Consider the following 27,330-nt stretch of genomic DNA (forward strand, 5'->3'; position numbering starts at 1 on the left):
AAATACCATGGCTGTTCAGCCATTTAAGATTCAAGAGAGTGTATCAGACTATTCCCTGAGCTTTGATACTCTACAAGCTCGTACTCTGTATTCAGAATTTAACACATCACTGGCTTCATGCCAGGACAGAAAGAGGCTGCGCCTGGGCACAGATAAGGTTAAATCTTTACTTTTCATGCTGAAAGTTTGTAACCTCAGGTGCTGCCCCCCCCCCCCCCCCCCCCAACTTGTTTAGTACCAAGAAAGCAAATTAAAACAAGCTGGCCATGGCCGGAGCATGGGCACACCTGAGGACACACAAGTCACTGGATGTTACTGCCTGCACAGTGCTGCATCCAGACTAGAGAGGATCAATCCCTATGCCAATGCCACTGATCAGTGGAGTAACAGGTTTGTACTGCCCTTTATGTCCGGTAGAGGAAAATCCATCTTCTGGGAATGACCATGCCCAAAGATTCCGGGGGGAATTCCTGGAACCCTTCCTAAGGAAAAAAAGTCAGTTTGTGTGCCAGGGTGGGCAACAGCCAGCTGACTTCCAGCCCTGTTGAGCATGGGGGGCAGCAGGCAGGGCCACAGTGCTGCCTCACTCCACCTACAAAGCAGGGCTCTTAGCCAGGAAGACCACTGTTGGTTACAAGATGTGTAAGGGGTCTAATTCAAACATTCTGAGAAATTCCAAATGTGCCCTACCATTTTATGTCAGAAGATCAAGCAACACTCTCTGCTGCTCAAAAAAGAAAAAATATATAGAAACTTTGCATGGTCTCTAGGCAAGAGTTTGAGCCACGTAACAGCCCAGCTGTAAAAAGAAGCACTATCTTTTTCCTCTCTTATTCACTACAAAATAGCCCAAGGTCACCAATAAGCAAAATGAAGGCTCAAAATACCAACTCCATGTGCAGGCTTGAAACAAAAGTTAAAATTATATCAAATCAACAATTACTCATTCCCATGATGTTCCACCTGCCCTCATTAGGTTATAAAGAACAAATGTCAGAGATAACATTCAGGAAAAAGGTGTTCTTCTGATAAGGAAAATAGCTTTGTAGCAGTTCCTTTGGGGGGAAATAAATAGTCTTCCTTCCCTCCTTTTAAAAACAGACCAGCCGATCTATTACCAGATTTGTACAAAGTTTCACACAACAATGTCCTTAAACTACTGTGTCTTGGTAAAAAAAAAAAAATATCATAAGGTACCAAGATTATTAACTCAGTGATTTCCAGATAAGACTTGCAGTTTACATGTACAAATATCTTCTTCCTAATTGCAAGTACTGCAAACTCTTGCTCGGAGTTTGAAAGTCAGGCTGTGTTCCTTCTGTTTCACCTATCAACACTGCACTTGGCCCTAAACAGTTCTGCTGTAAAATGTGACTCAGGAAGGAAGAACCTCTCTAATCTGTGAGAGCTGCCTGACTTTGCAGCACAAACAGAAGACATCAAAAGGTAAATTCTTACCTTACTCAGACAGACACGTAAAGACCGGAGGTATTCAAGAAGGAGCTGTTAATTTAATTTTATTTTTTTCAGGTTTTAGCCCCATTTTGTGTACCCAGATACACATTTCCAAGTGTTATAGGTTCTCCATGGCATTCAGGAGTTGTCCTCACATCCTGGACTGTGTTCTACTGAACACATTCTGCCCAGTGGAGCACTCTGCTGCTTGGCTGCTACGTGCCTGCCTTCAGTCTAGGCAGCAGGCCTCTTCCATAGAGACAAGTTTTTTTCACTTCTAGAAGTGTATATGGGAGTGGAGTAAAAAGAGAATGCCATTTCTCCTGCTAGCTGACAGGGAAAATTGTTATTACCTACTGTGATCCCAGTACACAGGAGAACAATTGTAGCATTTTCCCATGACAAGAAATAATAGATACACACAAGCATATGTTTCTGTTAATACAGAAGAAATAGACGAATGAAATGGTGATAATGGCATCAAGAAAAAAATTAGAAGAGCTGGTCTTAAAGCTCATTTTTGGTCTGTGACCTCAGTTGTAGTACTAAATCAAATAGCAGAAAAAAAGGGATCCCAAAGTACCTACATTTTAGCATTCAACTCCGAGTATGAGCCACAAATTTCCTGTGTTTCACTTACCTTTGTTGAGGTGACCCTGGTACACACTCAATTCAAAATTCAAAAAACATCATGTTTAAGACTGTTACGACAAAACAACTCTAGTAAATGAAATGTGCCAGCACTGTTCTCTGGCAGTGAGGCCACCTGGCAGAGACTGTCCTACCTTCATAAAGTTAAGCCTTCTTATGCACCAAGACAGGAGACTACATACAAATTCCCTTCCAGCAATGGACTGGCTATCATGCCAACTGCTGAACTGTGCCCAGGAATTCTTTGAGAGTGAGCAAAGTAGGCAGGAACAGCTCTAACAGAGTATAGACAATACATCCAGATACCTAAGAACACCAGTAGATGCTGTTCATAAACAAAGATGAACATAACCTGGGGGTCTTGAAAAGGCAAATGAGCTCTAAGTCAGACAGACGTGGATGGCTTAAGCACACAGAAGTCCAAGTTGTGTATACAGAAGAGCAACCACTAGCACGTTCACTCCAACCTGCTGTTCAGTCACTCTACAATTAAAAAAAAATGAATCCTGAGAGCAGACTGGAAACGATAAGTCCTTGTTTTTATTCAGCCATGCTCTCCAGCAGCAGAAACAATCTGGCTCCTTTTCTGACCCACAGAGCCGTGCTCTTCTGGTTGCATCATGGCCCTGCTTCAGCAAGTTGCTCACAGAATCCACTGGTTTTTTTAAGCCTGTTCATGGTTTATGTGCACATGAGGCTTTCAACGCCCTCAGGTTAAGTAGGATCTTGACCCATATGTCAAGATCTTGGGGCAACGGTTCTGGAATACCAGATGAAGCCAGGCATCTCCTCCCACCTCCCATGCTTTGCTGTAAAAATAAGCAACACAGTGGCTGGCTGAAACCAGGATAGCACAGATGCCTGCAGTGTCCCAAGCAAAGAAATCCCAAAAGATAAGCCTCTGACTGAAGGCTGCAGTGAAGCCACTATGGTCTGGTTATGGCTTTATGTCCTTCTAAGCATCCTCAGCTCCTCACCCGTGCAATGGACATAATGGCTTTTACAAAAATATTGGTAGAATAAAATAGAAATGCAAAAACATCAGATACTATGATGATGGGAGTCCAGGTAAGTCTAGATTTTCAGAGTCCACAGAAAATGAGAAGGCATAACAAAATTCATTATATGAAATGGCTTTACTATGCTAGAACTTTCAGGCACATTTTCAATAATGACATGGACATATCTTTAGCAAATGTACACGGGTGAACTTTTTTCCCCTCTCCATAATTATTTCTATTTTATAATAGTGGCAAAAGGCTGCAGGCAATGCATTTTCTTGTATTTTTGGATGGCTGAAGTCATCTGGATTTCCTGATGCTATGCTATTTATTCAAGGTGTTTAAGACTGATAACCAAGCACAGATGCACTCTCTAGACTTTCCCATTGCTGCAATAACACACTGCCTAAAATGGCCAACAAATATAGGGGTGGGTTTTTTTCAACTAAATTGAAGAAAACACAAAATTTTATATTCATAAAAAATATCTGTATGATAAGCAAAAACCCAAAATCATCACAGATTAACCCCTTAGGGGTTTTGTTTAAGTTTTTTGAGTGCTCCCAAGTGGGAAGTTGAATTGTTCACCACCAAAAGCGTTTTCTGCACAATCACAATTCCTATGATAGTCTAGATTCATACAACCTTATTTATTAAAACACAGAAAGTTGGATGCCATTAAATAGATGATTCTAACAGCCCTTGCAGATAGAAAAATGTAGCTAATGAGATCTGCCTATATTGCCTTATTCCTAAGGCACAGACCATCTTTAAGCTAGATTGCAATGACAAATGGCTGTTTTCACCTTTGTATACATCACCTCCATGATGTACACATATAGATGTGTAATAGATAAACTAGTTTGGACTGCATCTATAACTAACCTCAGGCACTGTTTCAAGAACTTGATTCCAGCCTTACTAGTATGAAGCTGAGCAAAGATGAACTGTATTAATTGTTTGGAAAAGCATATGTTTATGTATGTAAAAGAAATGAGTGTGAGCAAAATGTAAGCAGATCACCTTTTAAAAGCTTGGTCAAAGGAAGCTTGAAGAATATGAAATGCATATACTTTTTTATGTTTTCCCCGTTTTGACCTGATTTTTTTTATAACTTGGTATAATTCCACTGAAATCAACAACCCTTTTGCAGCTGATATCCTTTGAAGTTCTTTCTAATCTAATTTTTGTTCAGAAAGAAACTAAGAAAAAAATAGAATAAAACTTTGAACAATGAAATCAAACACTGGAAGCTAAAAATGTCAGCTCCCTTTAGGTTCCCTTGAGAATATAAATTAGGGGTAAAAGCTGGTATGATACATCCATCTTGCGAAGTACTAAGCAATCACAACTTCTACTTACACAAAGTAGAATTATCAAGGACCAGAAACAGACTTCATAGCAGGTATCAAAAAAAAGCTGCTTTCCTCTTTAATTTCACTTAAAGGAAAAGGCAAGAAAAAAGCCTAAAATATCATTCCAAACCAACCAGCATTTAAAAAGTATGGTTTATATTACGACACTTTCAATGATTTCTCTGGTATTCTTTGCTCTTTAAGGAAGTGGTCTTCAGCAGAATTTGATGCAAGAAATGTGGGAGGACAGTATAAGCAGAAAAGTGAGAGCACCTTCATAGACAGCATCCTTTTCAAGTCCCCTAGGAGGCTACAGAGCTTTGGTTTATGTGGGTAGATTTTGTTCCTGCTGTTTCCTCTTGCTTCATGTATTTCTAATCTCTGCTCTAGTAGCCAATGAAAAAGACAGTTCTTGAAGCCTCTGTGGTGGCTTTTTTGGTCTATAAGGAAGGCAGCCTTTTCCCTTTAAACAGGGTTTGTACTCAGAAGAGCCTTGAGAAATGCTTGACTGGGCCCTGTGTTCTCAGCAGAACTGGGCTGATTAGCAGAGGCTTTGGAGCCAACCTTGGAGGTCGGACCATGACAGTGTCCACATGTCCTTTACTGCTGTGATTAATCTGATGGTGTTCATACCTGTATTTCTACAAATAATGAAATATGTAACTACTACAGGAGAAGCTTTGCACCCACTTATGTCACTCTGGAGAAAGGTCACTGCTTTCCAAGATGTTATTCCAGTTTGTATATGTGTGTGATTGAAAGCAGAATTTTTCCTTATCATTTATTACAGCAACAGAAAGCTTACTTAGGTTGCAAAGTGGCTCAGAGTAGGAATCTGAATCTTAGAATAAGGCCATAGGAATCAATCCATCCTTATATTAAACTAGAAAAAAATCAAAGAAACTGAGAAATAAAGAGACCAGATGATCTTCATAATACAATTAGACACCAATAAGGTGCCCAAAAGAAACAAAAAGTGTCATGAATATGATATTTGGTGATAACACTGGAAGACTTCAAGAATATACCTTTTGTTCTGAATAATTTGTCATTCTCCTTACGCTGTTAATTATCATAAAGAGCAACCTGTATTTCATGTTCTGTTTTTTACCACAATTATTTTAGTAAAATTAATTCATTTTTAAAATTAAATTGTTCAAGAGCACTTAGCAGTAGAATATATGATATACTGTCCTTTGTATCACTGGAAATCTCATCTCACACATTGTTAAAGGAAATCAGTAAGGTATCCACCAGAATACCACCATGATGTTCGGATAGTTATAAAATACAGACTTGCTATTAAATAGACTATAATATTTCAAATGATACCATAGCTCTAATACACCTCATCAAAAGTTAATCAGTGAAAAGGTCTGGTGTAGTGTTTAGAAGATGGAAATTTACTTCCTTCCTTTGCATATCACTATTAAAAGATTATTCCCTTCTATATTCCATTGCATGAATTAGAAAGACTCTAGAAATAAACTCTGCTCTCCCGTGTAGATGTGGGACCTACATTCCATTGTGGTATGCAGCAGTAATACTGAAAAGCTGGACTAGTAAAGTCCCAGAATGAGACAAGGTCTGCTCCAGAGTACTGTGATCTCTGCTTAATCACCAACACTATTTTGTTTAGACAAATCTGAGCCCAATCCTGCTTGATAAATAAAATGCTATGAAATCTTAGCTAGGGAATACAGCTGTGGAGTTTTTTTCATGTGACTCACACTTACTTTATGTAAAACCATCTTATCATGGATAGAAATGGTGCACAGTCCTTTAATTAAATCAGCTCTAAGTTTTGCCTGAATGATTAATAAAATGAGAAAATTCTCTGTCTTGCTATGAAAGCTCTATTTTTTTGTATTCCTGCATTCTTTTCTATGCTTAAAGTCTTTCTCCAAATCAGATCCCCAAGTTCGGGATATTTGTTCCTTTGGTCTCACCTAAGAACTAAAATCTGTGGTTAATCAAGCTAATTTTCTTTAGCCACGAAATGTGAAAAGAAAAATAAAAAAGCAATAAAAATAACCATTTGTTGTTGCTGTTCATGAAGCATGGCATTTTCATGGCTAAGACTGCCTAAAGGAATAGAGAAATTAATTTCAATAAATTGGATTTTATGTGTATAAAATACCTCTGAACAAATGAAAAACTAAGAGATGACATTTGGATCAAAGAAGATATACCCATTGACTCTAATGGATGTTGAACTGGATCCTTGATTAACAAACTTCCTCATTATGAGTAATCGTGAGGAAGCAACACAAAGCAGGAAAGGTAACAAGGCACAAGATTAGGGAAGCAATTCAGAGTAGGGAGGAATATTTAACACAGCACAGTTTTCTACCCATGCAGAATGCAGCAGTAGAAATGACACAATCCTTCTGTCAAGTTTCAACGTCCTCTGCCCTCCTGTGCTCACAAGCCTTATTATGGGCATCAGTACAGCTTTGGTTCAGCACCTTTGCTCATTGGTGCTGCCTATAAATTCTCCACATTACATCCCATGGGTCTGAAGCAGGGTAAACACAAAATCACGGGCTTCCATTTATGAATTTGATAGACCTGTTGATATTCCATTTAAGATCAACAGAAGGTATGCTTAGAAATCAAAAGGAATGCCCAGATCTACACATTCATGACGGACTCTAATATTCATACATGTGTGCATACAGCAACGAAAAAATTTACTGAAGTTTTCCAGAAGGAGAAGAATGACAATTACTTGCAAAGTTAGTAAACAGTATAGCTCACAGGATACCTACAGGAATGGGTGTTCCATTTAGATCTATACATATGTGTATACAGATAGAATTTTTTTTCACTCAGTAGTGCAAAAAAATCAACCTTTTCTCTTTATGTTTATTTTGTTTCCAATTCAAGTTTTGTAAATGATGGTAATCTGTTTTGAGCAAATGTCTACTCTAAAATCTATGGCTGAAAGTCAGTGGTCACTCTAGTGAAATGAACATATTTAAAATACTGTGAAACAATAATGCGTCAGATACAATCAGTATAACGTTCCAGATCCAGAAGAATAAAAGGGAAATTTACAGCTTTATGGAGTCCTTCTTAATCTGTATGATTCCCCAGCTATTTCTTGTCTTTTTCTATCAATGTTGGCAAATTTGGAGATGAGGTCCAGCTTCGACAGGAGCCAGCTGATACAAATCCATACTGCTGCTCTGTTCTCCGCCCAGCACAAGTAGCACTTGGGGAGCTATTAAGGATGGTCATAATTTAGGTGAAAAGGATTAGATTAGTTCTTTCATGAGAGCAGTCACCTGACCTGGCTCCAACAGTGCACCAGTACCAGGGAGGTGACCACAAGATAAATTTAGCTTTCTGTGTGCCAGTTTCTAACCCAGACTAATAGTTTCTAAACTACTTTACTGCTTAGAGTCAGATTTTGATATTTAGGGGTTCTATTGTGAATAGAAAATTGAGAGATTACAGAGAGAGATTAAAATAGAGAGAATTAAAAATGGAAGACTATAGACAGAATAAAGTGACAAAGTAGGTAGGTATTCTCCATTAACACAGGGATCAGGCCATAAGAAAAGTAAAGGCTTTTCAGAAACATCCTAGAAGTAGGATCAAACTCAATAGTTCAAGGAAAACCTTCTATTAAACAGTCAAATTTTAGCTTGAGACATCAAAGAAGATCTCTCCAGCAGAGATGGATCAACAGTAATGCTGTTTTACCCATACAAAGAGTGGAAGGGGAAGGGAAGGGGATAAGCAGACTAACCAGTAAAGTTAACTATGCATAGAAAATTACTTTACAAGGTTATATGAGCTAGTTGCTTGTGATATCACAGTAGACAGACTCATGAAATTATGAAGATTAAAAACATGAGTGGGTAGGCTACAGGATTCCCTTTCCAGATGAATAGCAGATCTTAGGGTTGCCATAAGCTTTCCACAATAAATATTTTAAGTTCTAAAACAACTCCTTCCAAGAACAAAGCTTTGAACCACCAGCTTTGCATTAAAGCCTATTTCTTGACCGCTTCAGAGCACACACTCCTCCCTGCATAACAATTCATACCAGATACTGATGGATATTCAATATTAAACAACTAATTAAAATTTTTGCTGTTTTCATTGCTTTGAACAAGAAGCTGGTTTGGGCATTTTCAGGTCTTCATACAAATTATACCTCTGCAGGTCTCATTCCTAAACTTAATTAATAGTTATTATTATTTATGACTGTACTGCATACTAGTCCAAACTGGTCTTCTTAAAAGAGAGCCTGTGGCTGTGTACTTGGAACTTTTTTCTTCATCTTTTTCTTTTCTGAAATAACAGTATTAGTTCAAATTTTGCAGCTTGTTTTTATATGACTAGTGCTTTGTCTTTGTCTTTCGTTTTCTCCCTTTTACCCTTCTGACATTTTTAATTTTAAACTGCTCCAACCTAACTTCATTCTGATTTCTTACTCATGGATGCTTCAAGGACTCACATCGCTGATTATCATCCTTACACTCTCATTAGTCCAGACTTTAATTTTTTCAAAGGTCATATGGTCCGTGTGTCCAGTGAGCACAGTAACTGGCTTGTGTTCATAAACACACATCTTTCTCCTTAACTGGTACTCATGAGCCTGGTAGTGCTCTTTGTGCGAAAACTGGCCATTACCCTCTCCAGAATACTGGTATTCTGCCATTTCTGCTGAAATCCCAGTTTGTACTCTGATGTCTGTTGTCTCTTGTTCTTTGTTCCCGTTGCCCACTTTTCACTGACTTCTGAATTTTCTGATATTCTGACACTAAAATCTGTTTCTTAGTCATCAGGAGCAGAAGAGACACTACTGCACCAGCTCTCTGTACTCTCCAGTCTGGTTTAAAATTGCCATCTGAGTTTTTTTTTAATGCTATTCGGTTTGCTCCATCTTTTTTTGTTTCCCATGTGCCACAATTTTCCCATTTGTTGTAGCAAAATACTTAGAAATCAAGGGATGAAAAGCACACCAGGGCTTTTCATGGCCAATACTATTTCTAATAATATATTATCTTTCCAATCCATACCCAATCCAGTGATTGCTTCAGATTCCATTTTTGCTTTAGAAGATTTCAAAGTTGGTGTTTAATTCTCCACCTGCCCCATCTTCTGCAACTCTCCCATCCCTGTTCTTTCTGATATTTCATGCTTATCATGAATTAACTCCTGATATAAGGATTCTGTGATGTTCTGTCTTTATTAAAAAAGTGAAAAGCTAACATTTGACTATATGAGCTTTTGCAAATAAACTTCTTCTCATTTATTATTTTGAAAGTAACATGTAACACCATCCCTAAAGTGTTAGATGCATAAAAGAGAGGAACAGAAAACACTGTATTCATTACTAAAATAAATGCTAAGAAATTACATTACCAGAAAACCTTGGCAGAATCAGCTAATTATAGCTGGCACAGATAGATTATGGATAGCCAGCTACAGTAATCTGAATCCTTCTGTGAGAATCATCTGGTTTTGGCTGTATTTTTCTGTGGAGAGCTACCCTAAGATCGATTGGTTTAGATTGAAAAAAATCCATTATTTACAGGAATTAAATCTACAAAATATTGTGTCTGCTTTCACCATCTACAGCACAGAGGATTCTTAAAAATTTTGGCAGCTTTCATATGAAAGTCACCAAAATGATTAAATTATCTAATTTAATCATTCCCCCTCTTTTGAGTGCTTGAGAACCCTTAATAGACCTTCTCATTCACATCCAGTAGGATACATCCTCTGTTCCCCTAGCACCCCCTCTTCAGTGCACAGCACAAAGCTAATGATGTTCTTTTGTGAAGGGCTTCACTTGTAGCTACTGAAGACATGTAAACACGGCAGAAGCAAGGCACTGTAGAACAAGAAAGGATAGGATTTAGAGTAGCCCAGTGCTGCTTTAACAAACTGCCCTTGTTCCCAAGCTTGACTGTGATACTCTGTCATGGAAAAAGAATTTTCACTAGTGTGTTTCCAGAAACACCACCTACTTTTTCAAATAGCCAGCCTCAGAAAACAGACTGCATCCAATAGCAATAGTTTTGTAGTTAGCATACGGGGCAAGATGAAATCCCAAGTGCTCTGCAAAATCAGGCCCTTGCGTTCTCAGAAAGGGCACTTGCCCTTAGTTGTCTCTTCAGACTGACCCAGTGCTCATCCATGTGCCCCAATGCCCACTGGAATGACAATGCCTCAGCTGGTAGAAGCCATGCAACCATTAAGGTTTGCAGCTGAGATAGAATCAGAGAGTGGTTTATGTTGGGAAACACTTCTAAGGGCATTGAGTCCAACCACTAATCCAGCACTGCAAGGCCACCATTAAACCATGTCTTTAAGTGCCACCTCCACAGGTCTTTTAAACACTTGTGACTCCACCACTTCCCTGGGCAGCAGAATGATACTGGGGAAGACCCTACAAGAGAATGAGTAGCACCGGAGCACTTGCTACTGAGTGAGGGCTAGTTAGCCCATGCTACCATACTACCTGCACTGCCTGATGATGTCGTTCGATGATGACACAACATAACTCACAAACGAAAATGACTTCATGTTCCATGTGTGACTACAAATATATCATTTCTTTTCCCCCAAGCACCTGACCTTGCATCCTTAACATCTATGCATGTAAAATTTCTCCTTCTTTACTGACGATACACCAACAGCCATAAAATATTGGCCAGATAGCTGCCAGAAACTGTTATGGATTAGGAGCAAAATAGCTCTAAAATTATTGCAGCTCATATTTTTCCCGTGCTTGAAACCACACTTAGAAAATCAAATTTCCTTGCACATTAAAAGAAAGTGTTGCATCTGTGTCTATTTTGCAAGTGGATAAGAAAATTTTGTGTACACAATGGGTATACATACAAACATTTTTTGATTACAGTGTAAGTAGTGCCTTTAGAAAATTGTGTCCCATTAAATAATTCATATTATCCTCCCAGCAGAAGAAATCCAAAAGTGTCTAGCGAGCAACTAAATTAGTGAAAGTGAGGTCTTAGAAAATATTGTCCTCTGTGTAGCAATAGTAACACCTTGTTATTGTCTTATATAGAGAACAAACAAATTGGATAATTTGTGCCGCAGATAAGTGAGCCCTGGTTAATAGAGTCATACAGGATGTAAGGGGAAATGGGAGTGTGCATTCCCCTGCCTGGATATGTCTCCTGACGCAGAGTGAGAGCGCTCTGCCACGCTAACTCTAATTTTGAAAGGGGCAGGTGCAGATTTAGCTTCATTAACATCAACAAACTGGCCACCAGAGCAGACCACAGTGTGGGGAGGATGCAACAGATACATCTGGGGAAGAGCTCTAAGAAATCACTCCAGCCTAGCTAGTGGAAGAAAGCAGAGCAAATTTTGAAAACCAGCTGGGCCAGATACAACTGTCTTTCAAGGCTCAGGCCAGGAACTCCTGCCTAATTGACAGTAGGGGCTGACTTTTTAATAATGTCAGAAATTTTAAAAGAATTAATTATTTTATAGGTGGCAACAAGAAACAGCTGAGCTGAAAATTTGGAATAGTGCTGCTAGCATAGAGATATTGTTTTTAGAGTACATTCAAATCCATTATGCATTGAAGATACAGATAAAATAGCTCAGCAACTAAAAAATTAGAAAAAAAATAAGGAAGCATGGGGACTAAATTATTGTAGCTTGGTGGAAACTTTTCTTCTCAATGTTATCTTCACCTTCAAATTCTGTACAGGATTCCTGTTTGGTCTTGGACTCATACTGACTGAGACTAGGTCTTGGCCTTATTATTCATAATATCTACTACTTGATGACTTGATAAGAAATTACATTTTAAAAAGCTTGATATTAATTTAAAACCTGCAAGATTTTGCTCATTATTTTTGAGCCATCCTATTCAACTCCTAGTCAGCAGCTACAGCAAAGTACACTGACCCCATTGATGAGGTAATCAATTATGCTGGAACAAAACAAACTCGTAACTAGAAAGAAAGGAAGCCTATGGTTTTATACAGAGCCAGAGAAAACTGAGAGAAAGACCTTTTGGCAAACGACATAGGACAAAACATTTCATTTCCAGGTTCCAAGAAGTTATATTTTAAATTTGTTTTAAATACAATTTACAAAATCTCTGTTCTTCTATGCTGGACAGCTTTACTTCGAGTGAATGAAGACAAACCAGGGCACACATCCAAAGCTGTGGCTCTACAAGCATGTGGCACTCAGGAATGGAGGTTTACATGCCAGCAACTGCAATTATCCCGACTAGCAATGATTTAGCATTCTGTGATGTCTGGAGTCCAAAAAACACAGGCTATGCCTTTATATCACAACCATCTGAAATCCAGGTTTAAATTCTGCCTTTAAAGAAACTGCAGCACAGCTTGCTGCTGTGTGCACACTGGAGAATAAAAATGATTAATTCCGCCCATCAGTGAAGTTTTTGCTTATGAGTATCACAAGCCTTTGCTGTGTGCAGCAGAAAAAAAAAAAGAAAATAATTTTTATGCTTAGTTTCTGATCCTTATTCAAAATCGTGCAACAGTGCTAATTACTAAACACTGGGAAGACTGAATAAAATATCATAAAACGCTGACTTAAAAACTGACAAAACAGAACACCTTAAACCTAAGTACATTTACCATATCATTTTAGTTCATGGTTTTTAGTGCATGAGCTCAGAAAAGAGTTTCATGTAAAAATTAACAGAGGAAAGTAACTGGAAAAGAAGCAAATCAAAATGGAAATAAACCATGCTGCCATGATCAACTGAACATCTGAAAAAAGGAGCAGAATGATCAATCCCTCATCACAAGAAAAAGAGACATGTAAAGATTGACTTGAGAAAAAAAAAAATGATTTCCTCTTGGAATCACCACAGCAGGAGCCAGAGGAAGCTTTGCACCCAGAGCCCTAATGCCGTCTGTTAAGCTAACAAAACTAGTCTGGAAGAAGAAAAAAAGTAAGACTTTATCTTTCTATCCCCTTCCACTTCACTGCTCATCTTCCTAGTGCTTATCTTGATCCCAGTTTTCTTTTGCTGAGTTTTTTTTCTCCCTCTCCCTCTTCCTTTCTCGCTTTTTTTTTTTTTTTTTTTTTTTTTTTGATGCTGACAGAGGGAGCAGCATGGGTGCCTGATGCTAGCTGCCTCCTAACCACAGCCCTGCCTTTGTCATTTGCATTGTCACCTTGAGCAATTACAGACTATAGCACAGAGGACGCAGAAGGGGTCAGGGACAGAGATGGTGCTCTGAATTCCACCTGGCCCTCAGAGCCTCACAGAGGCTGCAGAGCCCCGTGGCTGCTGAGGCCAGCACAAGTGTGTTGTAACGCCGTGTCACGTCACACTCAGGGGATCAAACACCCCAGAAGTGGTCAATGCCTGGTGCCACTTTGCAAAGTGGACAGTTTGCAAAGAAACCACAGAAATCCCCCACCTAAGTCAGCTGCTTTCTGCCCAGTTTGCCACAAGCATGTAATGCATGACATGTAATGCAAAACTTGCCGTGACTGAGGAGGAATCCCCAGTGGGATTTTCTCTAGGACATGCTCTGGGATGCCCCACCACAAAACAACAACAGCATGGCTGAAGGGTTGCCAGAGCACAAGAGCTGCTCTCTGTACCTACTCAGAAACAAAACTAACCACGAGAATACAATGTGCGTTACCCAGACATGTTAATCTTACATTTACACATGGAAAAATCCTAATGCAATGTATTATTGCTCTGAGGTTTTATGCCGTACTCTTCTTTCAGTTACATAGACCAGACTTGCCCTGCACAACTCAGGCTGTAATTTGAACAGTAATTTTTACACTAACACCAAATAAGCAACAATCAGCAACAGCTTATGCTATTGGGAAAGTACAACTACAGGCTGTCTATAAGCTGGGGGTATACAGTTAGAGAGATCTCGCCACACATCTCAGCTCTGCACACTGTCTCCCCTGGAGTTCAAAATACTCTGGAAACAGGACTCTGTCCATCCATAGGGAAGGTATTACCAGGGTCACAGAACAGAATGAAGTACAGCTAAATTACACACTTAGGTACAGCTCTACATCAGACTGAAAATAACTGCATTTTCTACTGTTTGTGTTATCTTTAAAAAGTACCTTAAATGATTACTCATAAAATTAAAAAGAATAAAACCAGATAGTCCCGTCCAAGCTAGCTTGGTGTGTCATTGAGCAATTTGCCTGATTTTATCCACTGATGGCACATCTAGAAATAGGAAAAATCCGAATTTTAAGCTTGAAATATGAACTCTACAAATCTGTATTGCTGTGTACATATTGTAAGCCCACACCAGGGAATACTTTCGAAAATAAAAATAAACATCTAAACTTTGAATGCACTTTAAGGGTCAAAAAGCAATGGGAACAAATGCATTATTTAATTGTAAAAACCACACTTGATTCAGTGCAAGGCTAAGGAGGAAGCTCAGGCTCCCAGAGGCATGTGAAGCAAGGACTGCTTTGAGGGACTGCTGCAAACAGGGCTGGAGCTGAGCTTTCTCTCAGCCCTGACTCTGCCTGAGAGAGGTGGCAACGTTGAAAACCTGGAGAAGACAGGCAGCTTTTAATAAGAATTAGCTGCCATTTTCTCAGGCACAATGAAAGAGAGGAAAAATACTGGGAATTTCTTGCTTACAATAAAATAAAGGCATTACTCAAAACTGGGAAAAAAGACTGTTGAGGGGCTACTCACACAAGGCTTGGAGTGAATTATAAAATTCTTAGCATCTTAAATAGCCCATTGTTATCAGCTACAACTCTAATACAGTGTCTTTGTTTTTCCTCTGCCCTCATTAAGGGTTAGGTCAATTTCTTACCTGATCAACACAGGCTCAGCTCTCATTACCTTGACTCAAAGCCAACAGTACCTTTAAAAAAATACTCACAATAATCATGAGCTATGGTATGCTTACCCTGAGGTAGTTGAGGGTGAAGTTTGTCAGACCCATTCGAGTGATGTTTTTGGACAGCTGCTCCAGCACCTGAGGGTCTTGTGCCTAAACAACAAAGGAAAAAAGAATTTTCACTTTGCTTTTCATTGGGGTATTTTTTTTCTATGTGCTTAGTGGAATGTAGGGAGGGTTCCCTAAAAAGCAGTGCCACTGCTATGGAAAAATTACACACTGATGCTAAATATATGTAATAAGCTAGAATTCCATATGCATAGGAAAATGTAAAGCATTATAAAATTGGAGCAGACTAAAAACTGTTTTCCAATCTGTTCCTTTGCTCCCTGACCGTCCATTCAAAAGACAGACCTAAGAGGTCTGGTCATGCAAGTGAGCAGGGCCCCACCAAAGAGCTTCCTGAGGGATTGCAGTACACTTTGAGCCTTCTATTTGTTGGCTGTGAGTCCCAGGAGACTAGACAGAAAAAGGAAGGAATAAAAAATGTATCATTTTCTTTTTGTGAGTAAGAAACTGCAGCAGAAAGACCTCATCAAATATATGACATTAAGCACAGTCTGGAGAGCTGTTCTGATCTAAGTTATTTTCCCAGAATTAAACGGGGGAAAATGCAAGTATAGGCCTTCCCTGACCCTGGCCAGGAGCTTTACCTGTGAGACCAGCCTCCTCTTCAAAATGAGATCAATCTGATTACCAAAATTAATACCTGCTGCTTGCTGTCTAACCTGCTTTCACTATGAATTTAGCAGCCCCCTAAATACCTAATGTGGATCATGGCCATCCTCATTGTGCCCTAATGGAATACTGTTGAAGAGTTCAGTTGATCAGTCCCCTAAGATAGCAGATAATCCTGGGACAGAAATGGTAGGGCGGGCTTTCAAAGGTGTATTTTTCAGGCTTGTAATAGCACTTTGAAAAAAGGTCCACCTTCAGCTGACTATATAAAACTCCTCACTATGAAGAGATCTTTATCTGTGGATATCTTAATAACTTGACATCAAAATATAGGAACATCTTTGTTTCTGTGTTCTTACCCTTTATAAAACCATAGTCCTGCAATTGATTTTGTATATCGGGATGCTACTAGTAGAAATGGGTCTACGGTGAAAAAATGGAAGTGTCAATACAAGTATTTTTGTTTCTCTACAATTTACCTTATTATAGTTTGACTTTAACTTGTAGAATATTTAATACTTTAATGTTTCATTGTGTGTGTTTTCATTCAATAACAAAAGAAAGTTGTGAAATGTGGAACAAAAAGAAGGTCTGGATTAAAATTCTAAAGGTTTCTAAGTAAATATATGGCAATTTCTTATCTTCTTTCTATGCAAAGTAACATCAGCTTGCTCCATTTAAAACTTATCATTGGTACCTAGGATGAAAATTCACAGACTTTGGTGTAGTTCAGGTACATAAGAAGAGATTTTGGACCCAAATCATACAGACCACCAAGTGGGATTAAAAAGAAAATTACGTGCTAAAATAGAATGAAAACATAGCAACAGTGGCAATAATAGAGCACTGAGAAACAAGGGAGTGTTGAAAGAACTTGTGAATAGACATAGTTGCAGGCGAACCAAAATATTTATAGTTAATTGCCTTGGGTGTGAAATTTGCCGGAGTTCTTCATAAACCTAATCTCATCTCTTTGCATTAGGTCAAATGAATGAAGGATTACTTACATGCATGGCTAGAATGCTGCGTGGGACTAATTCTCTGTATTGTCTAATAGTAAAGTGCCATGTTTTTATTCTCATAAGATCATCAAAAGTAAACTCCAAGATGAGACGTCCTTCTGTGCATACCTAGAATACATAAAATGCATGAAATAAATTCCCAGGAATTTTGTTTTCATCGGTATTGTATCATCGATTAAACAACATTGAAAAATATCAGAGCAGTATTCTATTGTTCATCTCTGCTAGATTAATTGTTTTTCATCCTCTTGGGGAGAAAAAACAAATGTGGAAAAATTACTTCATAGGCCTTACCTCAGAGACAGTAACTTACAATGCTATAGATTTTATAGCATTTTACAAACATAGAACATTGTGTGCTAAATCTTATTTATTGCATCAATTCTCTTTTTCTCACAGTTTGCTAATGCTAATTAATGACTGAAGCCCACACTGGAGGTGACTGTGGTGCAACTGAGTGCACTTGATGGCAAGTTGCTGAACCAGTCATTCCCAACCTGTTTTAGACTTTCTGTAGCTTGGCATATAAACATTTCTCTCACGTCCAGTTGGAGTGGGCAGCACCCTGAATGCCTGTGGCCAAACCTGGGGTTTTTTTCATCATTTTTCATAGTTTTTTTCATAATGTCATTTTGTCTTTTCCAAGCATTTTCTCCTGTTGAGTTTGTTTTTTTGTGGGTTTTTTTTTTGGTTTGGTTTGGGTTTTGTGGGGGTTTTTTGGTGATTTTTTTTCCTCTTATCTAGTTTTATTAATCCCCCCTTCCAAGGAAAGCCAGATGGGTGCTTGCCATGGGGCTCTATGAGCTGCCTTGCTCAGAGGTTTGAGTGTGAGGGGAGCAGACAAGAGCCAGGACAATGGAGCTACTTCCACAGAAAGTGGCTCACACAGCTTTGTGAGGAATCTTGTCTGAGAAAGAACAGAAAATATAGGAGGAATAAATGCAGCAAGTGGGTACTACCTATAAAGGAAAAATAAAATAAATTACTGGGGACTTTTAAACAACTCCCCACAATTTTATGTGGAAAAGGTACAGGGTTGTGGTCTTCTTTAAGGTGAAAAATACAAGTCCAGCATGGTATCTTGACTGAAGGTACTGTGGAGTATTGAAAATTATGTCTGATTTGAAAATTAACTATCACTGTTGATTTTTAATTGTATATTTAGACTTACAATACCTGTTCATAGCAAACTTGCAAGTGCAGGTTACAGGGATATTGTGGAAACAGAGGGTAATGGCTTTCAAAAGAAAGGGTTTCTGCATATTAATTTTAATACAGCTAGTATCTGATTGAAAAATAACCCTCCCAGATTCAGCTGAGTCTGTTGAGCCTTTTTAAAAGCTCCAACTCAGACTTGGCCGGCTCGCACTTGGTCCATGTGTGGCTTTTCTGGTTAACAGTTCTCTTAACGTCTTCTCTCTTACAGTTTTTCCTCCTTATTGTTTCTGCAAAAATCCCTAGGTAATTTTAACAGGCATACTGTATAGACAAATTCCTGTACCTGTGAAGGAGAATCTTACAACAGGTTCTCATCTGCCCCCTTCAACACACCCTAGTGATACCTTCAGGTATTTAATGTGCTTTATGTTTCACTTTTGATTTTCACATCATCTGCACTAGGATGAGATATTACACAGTACACATGAACACACATAAGGATTCACAGAGGAAAAATATTTTGTATTAATGTTACTGTGTCAAGGCCAAAGATTTTGGTTACTGATCAGTTAACATGAAAATATTTCAAGTTTAAACCAATTTTTTTTTTTAATAATAATACCTGTGGCTTCTCAAATGTTTCCTTTTTAAAGCTCACACCACCAAAGCTCTGAGCAGATTTTAGGCACTAGCATTAACAAATTTTAATAGAAAAACTTAAACATATTCCTCATATTACAGTGGTAAAAATTTATACATCTCATAAAGGAATTTAATTTCCTTATGTAAAGTAGAATTTTACACATTGCTTTTAATCAATAAAATTGGCACAGTTCTTATTTTAAAAGGGCTATTTTTTTCCCCTGAAAGCTGCCTTTTACATAGAATCCAAAAAATCAAAAGGGTCTCCAATTAAGAAAACATTTTCTGTTGTGCTGAATTCATGTTACCGTACTGTGAGCTCTGACATTTTGTTTCTGTGGTAACCAAAATCAGCTGATTAGTTGGCATGGCAACAGAAAAGATGTAATCCCAGCAGACACACTCTAATCAATGCCCCCAGCACAGATGGTCTCCGGAGGATCAACAAGAAAGAGGCTGGCAGGCATTCAGTGTATCACGTGGTTGCTCTAGACTAGGCCAGGAAAAAACTAAAAAAGAACATTTCTCAAACTAACCAATAGCTTTTTAACCCCTTCACTGCACTTATTAATTGTAGGAATTTCAACTGCTTGTGCCTATGAACACCAGCTTTGGTCCTGTGCCTTCTTGCTCACAATCTCATTCTCCTAACACTTGGCATCTTTAGAAGTGCTCCCCCTTTATGAATTACCATTTCTCAAACATGAGTTGCTGGTTTAAAAGAAACCTAAAGCTTATACAAATCTGGGCAATGCCTGATAGTATTAGTAGGGATTCAAATAGCTGTTTCAAGGGCTTCATCAATAAAATCCAGCTGATGGCCACACACCCAGGAGAAGGAAGTGAGTAGTGAGCACATGGGGCACTTACTGCTTTAGAGGTGAAGGCAATGCCCACCTCTGCCATTCCATTGGGAAACATAATCATTGATAACTGTAGTAAAACAATTTTCCTATTCAAAAAGTGGGAGTGCCAGAGTTGGAGTAAACTCTGTGAAGACAGATTTAGGGGGACTCCAAAAACTTTTGTCTACCTGAAGAAAAAAGTGGAACATCTCCCAGGTAATAAAAAACCATAGTGGTCTTGGCTTCAGTATTTTACAACATTTTATTCATGCCACTGAACTATTATAAATTCTTTATACTATTTATTTATATCTTGACAAAACAGTTTTTAAGTGTGTGACATTTCACAAGGACTTCGTAGCCTCTAAAGACAAGCTGGACTATCCATATTCTTACTGCTAGGCATGTTCTGGTCATATCTGTTTCAAAAGAATTGGAAATGACATTTTATATATTCATCCAATACTTCTGTATGCAATGAGTTGCAAACTAGCAAAATGTTGAAATTAATAAAATACATTTGATTCTGTGGATTCTTGATTCAATACATAATGAAAAGTGTTTCAGTCTGTTTTAGAAGTTAGTGAATTTGCAGCTTAGAATTCGCTTGTGAAACTGAAAGTTTGTATTTTTGCATTAACGACAGCCCCACCCCAACCTGAAAGTTTCACTGGGTCAAATTCAGATATGAACCAAGATGCTACGCAGCCCACTGCAGTGGTGCTTATTATGGGAGGTCTGCTTTATTCCATCACCAGTGCTGTGAGAGTAAGGGTTTACCTTTGGGTACAAGATCTGCCCTTGGTATCTTTGCCAGAAGTTTAATAAGCCAGTTAAATGAAGCTGAGGCAGCATTCAGCTCTAACTTATTTCTGAGAGAGTATTATTTTTTCTCCCCTATTCCACCAACTACTGTGTTTTATTTCAGATTTGCTCTTACTAACAACTCATCTTTTAAACATGCAGACATTAAACCCTCCTAATTTTTCTTCTAGAATCCAAATCACATCCCCCCCTGAACTTTTCTACCAGGACACAGAGGTTTATATTGGAATCTGCCACAGCAATGTCACAGCTGAGGCAAGCTGTGCACTGCCAGGGCTGCAGCAGACAGAGGGACCCACTGCACACAACAGGACAGTGCCATGGGAGGCAACTGTGGCCCCCTCACACAAGGTGGACACCCAGCCCAGCCCACACTCTGTCCATCTTTGACTTGCTGGATGCTAACCTCCTTTCCAAAATAACAGCACTGTCATGTGCTGCCATGAAAAGTAAAATAACCTAATTGAATTGAGAAAAGCCTTCTATATTTACTGGCTAAAAAAACTGCAAACCAACTCCCTTTTATTTGCTATTGCATTAAAGCTAACACCAAGGGAAATGACACAGAAATTGCTTTAGGGAGCTCAGCAATGAAGCAGCTACTGTGTAACTGGCACACCTCCTGCACAGGGCCAGGACTCACATCTCCTCATGAGCAGGGAGGTGGCAAAGAGGTGCTAATAGGAATATCTGGTCTCTTCTCTATCTGTGTCTGTGTAAGCCACAGGGGCTGGAGTGGGCTCACACATCCTGGCTCACCAGTGCACCACACACCAGCAGCTTCTCCCTCTGAGCCCCATCCCCTGGGGAGTTGGCAGAGCAAGACCTGCAGAGGGATGGGACTCACATACATGCTCCAACAGCACAAGCCATGCAACCCTGGTCATGATGCTGTCAATAGCCAGTGACTTGAAATTAAAACTTCCATGGTCTTGCAGATCAAGGGCAATACAGATTAGCCACCTTCTCCTGCTGCCACTTCTCCTTTTGTTCTTTTCTTTACGAAAAAGTTAAAGATTAACAGGTACAAGATGGAAAATCTGTATTTCCTGTTATCAGTATTTACTGTTAATGTATTAAAATGCATCCATTTTGAACCAAGTTTACTGATTTTTTTCTCAATATAAGAAAATTTTGGTTTTAATTTGTATTTTTCACCCTTTTGGTACTACTTTTTTTATATACATATATGGCACCCATTTTAAGTACAAGGCTAGATGTGCCCCATGCATGAAGATAATCACTATCAATCACAAATATTGAATATTCACTGTTTGATCCAGAGCATGTTTCAATCAATTGACTCCTTCCACTGACTTCACTGCCTTTTCGACTGGCATTCTACTGTACTAAATCAGTATTTTCTAGAGATTTATAGTCCTTGTAGTAGGTAAGTACCAAATGTAATGCATACCATCCCAAATGGTAGGTACCAGCAATGTGAAATCTCATTGTTGCTTTAAAATCAAACCCAGAGAAAAGGAGATGGGCAGGCTAAATTTAATTCACATAAAACTGATACTTCTGGCAACCTGGCATTATGTGCTTCTCTTGCAATCTTTCTGGGAGAATTATAGGAGATACCCACAGAATCTTCCAGTCACATAATGAATATAGAAAGCAGTAATTAAACGGCTCCAAGGGTTTTCAGTATTAGAAATAATCTCAGTCTACCAGAAAAATTCAACAGCCAATATTTTTCCCCTATGTACACACTGAAAAAGAAAACCAAAAACCAACAACATGCTTTATTAGAGTCTTCCCTGTTACCTTGGTAAACATGGGTTTTCCATGCTGTGTGACCATGGTGCATTGATCACAGTCCACTGTGATGGATGAGTTGTGGTATGACTCTTTTGAGTGCTTGAGAATGTAATACAGGTCTGTTACACCTCCTTCAAAGACAGTGCTAAAATAACGAGGAATGAGGGTTCTTCCAATTGCTGTGAGGAAAATACAAAGCAGAATTCAGCAAATGCTCTAGGTTATAAAATCTCAAACCATTTGCTAACAGCACATGAATAATTTTAAGTGCAATGAAATCAAACTTTCATTTAATGAATATAATACATGTTCTCTCCCTTTTGTAGAGACAAAGTTGCGCCTGCTCCCACTGAAATCAATGAAAATGGCTGACTCCATTCAGAGGGAGTGGGCTCATCATATTTAATCTTTTTAAATTGATGGCAAGTTACAGTCACTCTTGAAACCATCTGCAAGGTTTTTTGTCCCAAAGTTATTATTACACAAAAACCCACATGATGTCAATTACTACTGAAAGCTGAATATTACCCATAAGTGTATAAATACAAGTGGTGAGTATTGACAGAAATATACTTCTACAACCCAGAAAAGCAACGCACTTTTATATAAGGGGGTTGTGTACACATATATGGGTTTTTGTGTGTGGGCACGTGTATATTTATATATACCCACCCATACATGCACACACACACATGCACTCTTGATTCAACAGGAGAGCTACTACAGAGAAATCAGAGTACTGGGGATTGAAGGAGGACCCGAGAATGGCAAACTAGAATGTTATACAATATGTGACTACCCACAGATCGATCTGTGGTGTCTCTTTAGAACAGTATTTATGCCATAGGCTAGAAAGTCTGAACAAACACCAGAACTCCCTTAAACGTACCACTTAAACCCCAAACCGTGGACTAAAGGTACCCAATTCAGAATTATTTAGTCAGGCAAAACTCTCACTGAAGTCACATCTCTCACTTCAGTAGTAGTGTCAGGTAAGTTTTACAAGGCCTAATTCCAAAAATGTAGTGGTGAGAGTGAACTTCTGAGTGTGCTTCAATTGCACAAACTAGCAGCAGCACTGACATCAAAGGCAATTATCTCACATGCAACTGATGCTTTCCAAGCATCTCCTTCTTTACAGATAAATTTGAATGTAACCGCAAGCCTGGTATGAGAGAACATTTCATTTTATAATAGATGGATACTTCCATACCAAATGACTCATTGTTTTGCAAGCATTAATCAATCCACAGTAATTCTGAGTGGTGGATGCATAAAAGTCGCCTCCATTTTACAGGGAAAAACCAAGCAATCTAAATGGTCTCTTGGAAGAATGAGGTAGGAAAGTCACCATCCACCGGCAAGATTAGAGTTTATTAGTTCCTTATTCTAATTTGTCTATTAGGACTATGTGGTGACTCATACCTCCCTCATTTGCTGTGTACTTTTGAGAGCGATTTCTGAAAAAACTATTTTCATAGAAATTTTGCCAGCATATGAACAAAGGCTCCTGAACCTAAAAATCCATTTGCAAATCAGTGTCACAAATTTAAAAATAAGGAATTTTCACAGTAGTTCTGTGAATACTGCTTTTTTTTCTCTGCATTGCAATGTGGAATATTGTATAAGCAGTCATAATGCACATTGTATAATGAAAATACTCAAATATAAAAAACTAGGACTTGCTAAAGCTTTTGCTGTAATATCACATATCAGTGTAGTTTAATGTAAAAAAATATACTACACTCTCTGGAAGTGGCTGATAATCCAGTGAATACATTGAAAGACTGTTGTACAACTGTAGATCCTAAAAAACCCTCGCCCACTAATCATGCATATAATAATTTTTTACAGTCTTTTAATTTAATTTAGAAAAACCTGAAGTCCAGTGTATTAGCATAGGATTTAATTCATGGTTTAACTCAAATTTCTTCATGTTGGTGTGGTATATAGTAAAAAAGTGGAATTTACCCATCAAGTTAATTTCTTGCTCCCCTAAGGCTAATTAGTGCAAATTAAATTTCCTGCTAATCATCGTAAGCAGCAAATGGGTGATATGAAAATCCAGCACTCCTACTGATGGCGATAAACCTCTATTCATGTGACTTATGCACTGCATAAATATCTTGAAACTATTTAACTGCAGTTGATAGACTGCTCCCACAGTAGCATGGTCATGTGGTGTTGCTTTTTGCCCTGTATTTACAGCTACAACACATTAAAGAAGGCTAGAAATACAATAAATAATTTATTCTTATTACTAGCAAGCATTTTTAATAAAAATTATTTCCTGGTAAGTGTTATCTATGTTTGCCACAGGGATACACTACTGTTAAGAACAGAGTAGGAGACCAAAAGGATGAAGAGGAATAGAGGTGCACACAAGGATGTGCTCCATGGAACTGCATTTTCCATGACAGATGCACGTGCAGACCCTGTCAGTCTGCAGAACTGAAAATAACTGATGCAACTATCCAGCGTAAATGTTTATAGCTAAATATTCAGGTCCAGAGGAAACAGTAATGGAAACCTGTTTTAAGAAGCAGACATCTCCTCAGCTCACTCTTTTGCTTTGCCATGAAAGACAGAAGCATGTTCAAGGTTTTGGCTCTCTTCCTGAAGCACTCAAGGCTTAAAAAGATCATTTCATTTCTAGGATAAAAACTCTACAGCAGTAACAAGGGTTTTTTGCACAGGAGATGGAATTTCCAAGAACAACAAAGGCTGTGGAATAACTCTTATGAGGCCTGGAGATCATCCCAAACTCACTTTTTAGTGCAAAGGACTGTTCCTTGAATTTTTCTCTTCCAAGACATAACTGTGTAGATGAGTATGCAGGCACATATGTGTGTGCACTCCTGCTCTGCTGCATGCACACATACAATCCCTTCCTAGGAAAAAGAATGGGAACATGGCAATGGTGCTTTTCCTTCCCTACTTGCAGTGAACGGATGCGTTCACTTGTGGATGTACACGCTCCACCTGTTCCTGCCACTGTACATGTCAATTAGATTTCAGCAACTCCATGCATCTTCTGCTAGAGATAGCAGGATACTTTCTAGGAGGACCCCAAACAATGTGAAGGCAGAATTATGGAACAACTGGATATTTGTGGTCACTTCAGGATGTGGTCCAGCCATCCTTAGGCCAGTGAAATGAACTCACCCCTTGCAGAGCACAGAGCAAGCTGTATGCCAGCCTGGCCTTGGGATTGCAATCTCCCAGTGGCAGTCACAAAAATAATGGAAAGTATAGTCTAATACCACATCCAGTTGCAGCAGTGAGGCTGAATGAAGTTGTATGTGCTACTGCAATTGGAATTCCTTCATCTTTTAGAGCTTGGATTTTAGTCCACAGACCACATGTTCAAGAATGTGTGTCTGTGCATGGCTTTTTAGTGCTCTTCCTTACAACGCCACACCACACCACACTTCCCTAAAGGAGCATCACATGGAGCCTTCAGAGTTAGCATACAAATCTTAGCCACAGGAGCTCTGATCTGAGCATTTGCAGAAAGAGTTTGAGTGTGGAGAGGTTCTTGTCATTTCCTTTCATAATGTCAGGGCTTCATTCTTTCTCCAGTCTTTTTGCTCACCCACCCCCATGGTCCAATTGTCTGTTTCCTCAGCTTATGGTTGGTAGCTTCTTCCAACCTCACTGTTGAACTCCCAGTATCTCCTTGTCTTCTCCCCCTCCTCAAATGATGCCTCTTTTTCTTTTGCTCAAGGAAACTCAATAACCTACCCTAAATCGACATGATTTTTTCATTCTTCTTAATTAAGAAGGCCCAGTCATTTAGTCTCATTTTTCCCATTCTCCTCCATGCTGCCCAAAATGCCAACTTCATACACACTTTTTCAGTGCCCTTCCTACCCAGCCAGGCTTCCACATCTGCTTGTCCCAGCCTCCCTTCCTCAGCAGCCTAAGCATTCCTTCTGGATCTTGATTTTGCGGGTTACCCCCGCCAAATACTTGCTCTGCACTTTTTCCCACTCTGTCTCCTTGTAACAGCAGATTCTTTCTCCAAATTAATTCCATCTTCATTCCTTCCTTCAGCTTCTCATCAGCCAGAGACCAGTCAAGAGGACCTCTTTCCTCCATGTCCCCTCACCCAGCCAATCATATCTCCATTCCTTGTACTTTTCTCATTGACTTCCAACCCACCCTTACTCAATCATCCTCCATCTTCTCCTTTCATCTCCCAATTAATATTTCTCTCTCCTCTATCATACCAATGGCATCTGGTCCTGATTTTTACCCTCCTTTTTTCCTTTCTCCTCTTCCCTTTTCTTTCCTCTACATTCAGGTCAAGTTCCTTCTTTCTTAAGGCCACCTGGATCCCAAGCACATCTGCCAGCAGTGTAGAGGAAAGTGTTTCCTGCTTTTGCATGCACCACTGGCTGAGTCTTCCCTGTGGGTTTTGTAATGTAAATGACAATGATTCCACATAGCAAAATATCATGACCTGCAAAATATGTAGTTACTCTATGTAGTTGGCATGCGGATGCCCCACTGAGCTATGTTCCTGGGAAGGGAGACCTTGGAAATTTTAAGCCTGCACCGAATACCTTAGAATGGTTACCTTTCTTTTCCCCAAAATATTTAGAGGACAAAGAGATACCCCTACTACAAAGGTGAGCAACCCTACTCCAAAGCATACACATTTTTAAACATTTAAAAAACAAACTTGCCATACTTCCATAACATGGGAAAAATACCTTTATCTATACAAATAATAGCAGGCTTTTATGTCCCACTACCCAAAAAGACCCTTTAATAGTGTCAAATGTGACACCCCACATTGCAAGACACTCTATATACTAGAAGAAAAAAAATCACCTGCTCCTCATCATTCAGGCATTAATTCTAGATCACTGGATTGCTGCTGCAATTATCATTTTGTCCTGGGGAGCATTCCTCCCTAGATGAAGGAGGATTTCTTACGAGAAGTGGGCACTGCCACTTAATCTTTGCTTAATTTTGCTAGCAGTTGCCCAGACAGCAAAGCAAAGTGACAAAGATCAGCTGGATTTAGTAAT

At 39.0% G+C, this 27,330-nt stretch overlaps 1 protein-coding gene across 9 annotated transcripts in view; it reads right to left on the reverse strand.

The window, feature by feature from the left end:
- The window catches only part of LDB2 (LIM domain binding 2), a 215,123-nt gene that overhangs the window by 30,131 nt on the left and 157,662 nt on the right, over positions 1-27,330 (reverse strand). For all 9 annotated transcript variants that reach the window (XM_066185503.1, XM_066185501.1, XM_066185504.1 and 6 more), the window contains 3 exons: positions 22,298-22,470; positions 17,043-17,165; positions 15,367-15,450 (listed from right to left, as the gene is read on the reverse strand). In XM_066185503.1, the coding sequence (XP_066041600.1) occupies positions 15,367-15,450; positions 17,043-17,165; positions 22,298-22,470 (380 nt within the window). The remainder of the gene's footprint in view (positions 1-15,366; positions 15,451-17,042; positions 17,166-22,297; positions 22,471-27,330) is intronic.

Source organism: Chamaea fasciata, unplaced genomic scaffold (genome assembly GCF_029207755.1).
Source record: "Chamaea fasciata isolate MVZ Bird 193981 ecotype frontalis unplaced genomic scaffold, bChaFas1.0.hap1 SCAF_6, whole genome shotgun sequence".
Lineage (NCBI taxonomy): Eukaryota > Metazoa > Chordata > Aves > Passeriformes > Sylviidae > Chamaea > Chamaea fasciata.